Source organism: Berghia stephanieae, chromosome 5, assembly GCF_034508935.2.
Source record: "Berghia stephanieae isolate SIO BIC M18660-M18661 chromosome 5, UCSD_Bste_1.3, whole genome shotgun sequence".
In the NCBI taxonomy this organism is placed as follows: Eukaryota; Metazoa; Mollusca; class Gastropoda; order Nudibranchia; family Aeolidiidae; genus Berghia; species Berghia stephanieae.
The window spans coordinates 53,389,183-53,394,829 of record NC_088364.1 but is presented as its reverse complement, the minus strand read 5'-3'; the positions used below and the strand labels follow the sequence as shown (position 1 = coordinate 53,394,829).

The 5,647-nt window shown below is 35.3% G+C and overlaps 1 protein-coding gene across 1 annotated transcript in view; it reads right to left on the bottom strand.

The window, feature by feature from the left end:
* The window catches only part of LOC144974157 (procathepsin L-like), a 17,555-nt gene extending 11,908 nt beyond the window's left edge, over nt 1-5,647 (bottom strand). The window contains exons 1-4 of the mRNA XM_078917072.1: nt 5,353-5,647; nt 4,675-4,780; nt 3,206-3,399; nt 2,060-2,167 (exon numbers count right to left, since the gene is read on the bottom strand). Of these exons, the coding sequence (XP_078773198.1) occupies nt 2,060-2,167; nt 3,206-3,399; nt 4,675-4,780; nt 5,353-5,442 (498 nt within the window). The 5' untranslated portion in view covers nt 5,443-5,647. The remainder of the gene's footprint in view (nt 1-2,059; nt 2,168-3,205; nt 3,400-4,674; nt 4,781-5,352) is intronic.

Below are 5,647 nucleotides of genomic sequence, written 5' to 3'. Positions count from 1 at the left end.
ACGGGGTAAAATCCAACGCCAGTCACACAACACTGCTAAAAACAAGACCCAAGTTTGGAAATTTTCGATATAGTAATCTGCATACGTCGTTGGTATAAACGGCATTGTTTCTTAACCAATCATAGATATTTAATCAAACGTAGCAAGTATTAACTTAAGGTATTATTGTTCTTGTCGCTCGCAAATTTTTGGCGGTTTCCGATTTTTTCTTTGTATTTAAACAGCGTCACAATTTTTTCCATTTTTTTTTCTCGCACCCTATCTATAATATAACTAGACGTCTAGATACACAAAATCAATACAATGACTGTGATTAAAGTAGTTACATATCTAAGGTCGACATTTTATTAATCTATTTATCTATTTTAGTTCACTCGATAAATTCCATAGACTGACTTTTCTCTGTATTCTCTTAAGCTGTTTGCTCTTTCTTTTCATGTATTTCTGAATCCACCCACAGCTCTGGGTTCAGATGTTCTGACCTGATCGCTTTGAAGTATATCAAATTCAGAGAGAAAATGTGTAACCATAGAAATGCCTGGAAGACAATTTAAAACCAGTTTCACGCCCCTCGTTTTCATCTAACATTTGATTTCAGAAGCCAGTTATTTTCCAGAAGAGATAGAAAATTTAAAACGAATACAATTAACATCGTTGGTTCGAAAGAGAAAATAAAAGTCAATTTGCATCAAAATATAGAATGTGGTGATACTGGTTAAACTGTACACAGGGAGTGTTATATATCTTCGATTTAAAAAACAGCACTTTTCTTCCCCGAGACATTTTCCCCTCTTTTATAACTTGTTGACTAATTCAGTGTAACAAACAGAGGTCTTCCGATTTCAATGTTTATTAAGCGATAGGGTAGTGAAGTAAACAACTTATTAAGAAGCATTCCAACTTCACAGACCTGTAGGGCTGCTAGAATTGATCTTAATCAATGTTGACAAAGGGATCTTGTATGTATTTCAAACTCTTTATTAAAAGCAACTCAAAGTGTTGCTGTTTGGAGATTTGAAAAAAAAACCCCCAATAAATTCTAGCTCAACTTTAAAGAAAAGCCAGTAGCTTCGATCTCTTGTTTTCTTTTCCGCGTATGTGTAAAACTAGACGGAAATCACAAAAACACATAGAATTGAATACATTGGACAATGAAAGAGTATTTGTCTAGGAGTCGTGTGGTTTGTTTTGTTCAAAACGTGGTAAGGTTGAGTGAACATCTGTTCGGACAAATCCAATCAAATTTCCTTAACTAACCTTGAAATTTATCATCACTGCCCTCATCCAATGATTTCTCTCAGGAGTAAATTCTCTTACATTCAAAAGACATCAAAATAATGCGCAAAACCGTAGATTATTAACTTTCATTTGTACTGCAGCATTCTATCTTTTCAAGTACTATTTGAAAAACAATCATGTAGGTTTGTCTCATATATATATGGGGGGAGGGGGGGGGGGGGGTTCGTGCGAAGTGGCCGAGTGGTTAAGGCATTGCACTGTGATCCGGATGACCCGGGTTCGAGCCGCGCTTCAGGCACTTTCGTTTTTTTTTCTTGAGCAAGATTTTTAACCCCAATTTGCTCATTTGGACAACATAGGTGATTCCTTTTGACATCAGACATCTTGTTTGATGAGTTATCTATATTCCTTCGTGAAATGCCTTGGCGACGATATCTTATGATATCGTGGCGCAAAAGGTATAATTATATATATATAATATATATAATATATATATATATATATATATATATTATACCGAAATATATTATAGCATCTCGATTAAGTGTCATATAATCATTCAAAATAAAAACCTGAAAAGGTTTATATGAATCAGTTCCAGACAGAACAGAAAGAAAAAGACAATAAGAGAGCATCCCAAAAATTCAGCTTACCTCGTCATACACACCATTATAGATTTTAATCTTACACCAGCACCTTCTCTCCATTTTGGCACTTTCTTATCATTCCGTGTATTTCAGGATTAATGTTACTTAACTTAATTATATCATTCGCATTCTAAAAATATCTTTAGATTCCAGCGAAATCATTATTCATTTACCTGAAAGCTCGGCAAGCCTGCATTGATATAAGCAAGTAATGGAACTTTGGTGATTGCTTTCATCATCTCCTCCTCATCCCCACGTGGAATCATGCGAGTGCCAGAGATCTGTATCATTGGAGAGTATTGAGAAGAGAAGCATTAAGTTTGTATTCCATCGCCTTTATCTGGTTTATTTCGGAGAACTATATAAAGAAAGTCACAATTGGATCATTTTAGGAAACAATACTTTTTATTAGGAACAGTTTGACCCCAACTTAAATTTTTGAGACGGTTGATCTCGTATAGATAGAACGAAGATGACGTCACTCAAGCCTTTGTTATTGTATTTTGTCATCCGCGTTTGTGAGTGGTTCTCACTAAACTGTATTATCCAGACTATAAAAGTTCATGGTTACACATAGTTTTGTCTGTTAGCCCGTTATACTTCCGGATGGCAATGTTATGAGCTTCTTAGCCAAGCGCATACTATCTATAATCGATCAATGGAACGCAGTGTAAAATAAACAGAAATCATACTTTGCGACTTTTAAAAAGTGTGAATAGTGATTCTAAAAGAATATGACAAAATAAGTATTCAGTTGTTTAAAGTCTATAACATTATGGTGGACTGAAATAGAAGTTATTTGATAGAGTAGTTATCTAAGATTGATTGGGTGTCAATTTCCCCGTTATCGTTAGTATAACTTCCGGTGTAGGTGAATTGTGGCGTCTTAAGATCAGAACGTATTTGAATGAAACCGTGCCTCGGTGATGGATTGGGAGGAGAGGAGCTAAAGCCCTTGCTCTATGTGCTTGGCCTGCCAGATCCCCTAACTTTTTATGTGACTTTCTCTTGTGTGTGTGTGTGTGTGTGTGTGTGTGTGTGTGTGTGTGGGGGGGGGGTTATAGCGCCAGTACCCACAAATAGTGCTCAGAGGTGCTTTACAATAGTTTTTTTGTTATCACACATCATCATCATCATCATCATCATCATCATCATCATCATCATCATCATCATCATCATTATCATCATTATCATCATCATCATCATCATCATCATCATCATCATCATCATCATCATCATCATCATCATCACTGCCACCACCACCACCACCACCATCATGGTCACCATCATCGGCAACATTATCATTATCATTGTCTTACGTGTCCATACAGAGTGCAATTGACTGATGGGCAGAAACCTTTCTGCTTTCCGTAATCATTTGAGGAGCACAACCCTCCCAACTTCTGGATGCAGTTAAAGTTAGGAATCATGTTATTGCAGCAATCGACTACTTGATTGGTGCTGAGTTCTACCAGCTTGTGGGTTTGGATAGCGTTCATAGACTCTACTTCTTCTGTACAAATATAAAAGAAAAAGATATAGAAAATATTATTGTTACGACGTCTCTTTTAATTTTTTAAAAAATAAAAGATATTCTCATTTAGACGCGCGTACTGACAGACAAAAACACTGTGATGTATACCATCCCTTCAAAATATAACACGGCCACCTTGGAAAATTCAGGGGACATAATAAAATATTTATATCACTCCATAAAGAGGGAAAAACTAGACTTGATATTCTCTTTATAAATCAACTCTGAATTAAGCGAACCAAATTTCTGATTTGGATAGCCTATAATTCATGAAAATGAGATAAAAGCTAAGTTGGTCTCTGAACCTTACTCAATGGCAACCCACTATGTCAGGTTTTTAATCGGACTTTGAGACCCAGATCTCAAAGTTAGAAAATCGTAGTGGAAGGGAACAGATACATGGCCCTTGACTAAACCCGATATTTAACAATGATTCGGACAGAAAGGCCAGTCATTATTCATTAATCAATGATAGTGATTACTAAACTACGCTAACTATACATATATTACTATGTGTAACTTTTAACCTTTATAGTCTGATGGAGAAAATCTAGTGAGAACTAATCGCCCAACTGCGGCTTTTGACTAGAGGGGTGTTTGAGTTAGGGGAATGGGTAGAGGTGCGGGGTGGGAGGAGATGCAGTTGCAACATGGACGTAAATTACCTACGTAAGAATGGTCTCCAAGCGTTAATCGCGAGCACTTACAAATCAGCACTTGGTAATAATAACAATAATGATACCCTGTGATCATCATCATCATCATCATCATCATCATCATCATCATCATCATCATCATCATCATCATCATCATCATCAACAACAACAACAACGTTATCATCATCATCATCATCATCATCATCATCATCATCATCATCATCATCATCATAACAACAACATAATCATCATCATCATCATCATCATCATCATCATCATCATCATCATCATCATCATCATCATCATAACAACAACAACAACATCATCATCATCATCATCATCATCATCATCATCATTACCCTCATCGTCGTCATCATCATCGAGCGTCATCATCATAATCATCAGTAGAATGCAATAATATGTGTTTTTACGAATCAACAACAACAATATCATGGAAGTTATACGTTTCTTGCTTTCGCCGTCTAACCATTGATATAGCCTTCAATAGGTATATTATCTGCACATTGTATAATTTATCGATTTTCTTTAGTCTTGCGGTGACCGTGTGTCATCGCACGTTTCACAGTTACTAAGTTACCTCTCTTACATATGGCCAAAGCGTTGCCTATTTGACCCTGATTAGTAGCAGGTGATATCACTCCTTTGTCTCGCCAGTCAAAGATGATGCGAATGTCATTATGAGCCTGGAGGGAAAACAATTCAATAACGTAGTTATATTGTAGTTACGTTTGATTCTTTGCTTTATTTTTTTATTCGTATGTTTTTTTTCTCTTGTATTTGGTCTTAATTTTTGTTTCTGTTTTGTTTAGTTTTCTTTTTACTAACCTTTTTGATTTTAAACACGTTATAGTTTACATATTATTATGCTTATTTTATTTTGTGTAAACTTGAGCTGGTGGAGAAGTAGTATTAGTAGTAGTATTAGTAGTGTAGTGGTAGTAATAGTAGTGGTAGTAGTAGTAGTAGTAGTAGTAGTAGTAGTAGTAGTAGTAGTAGTAGTAGTAGTAGTAGTAGTAGTAGTAGTAGTAAAAGTAGTACTGCTGCTGCTGCTGCTGCTTCTATTAAAACAATAACAGCAACACTTATTTCAACAAATACGACCAGCTACTACTACATCTACACACAGCAAATTTTAATGTTTTGGTGTAGCTATTAATATTAATTTCCGCTGTTATGTTGTATTCCTACAATATAATGTCACAAATATAAAACTAATCACTTTATCTCAATCAAGGTTGTACTACTACACACTTACACTGTTGCTTGGCAATGAAGCAATAACAAAGGAAATATTGATAGCCGTGAGGATCCATAACACTGTATTGTTGAGCATTATTTGTATCATTTTTCACAGCTTTACTATAAGTTTTAGAAATTGTCGGAATCAAAATTTAATCAACACACTATCTATTTCCTGTATAACAGTGTAGGGAATATTATTCTAACACTGACTTGTGCAAGAAATTCCATACACAAGTTTCTTACAAATAAACAGATCTGAATTGCTATTGTTTTATATACAATTAGAAATGGGAAAATGTATCTCGCCT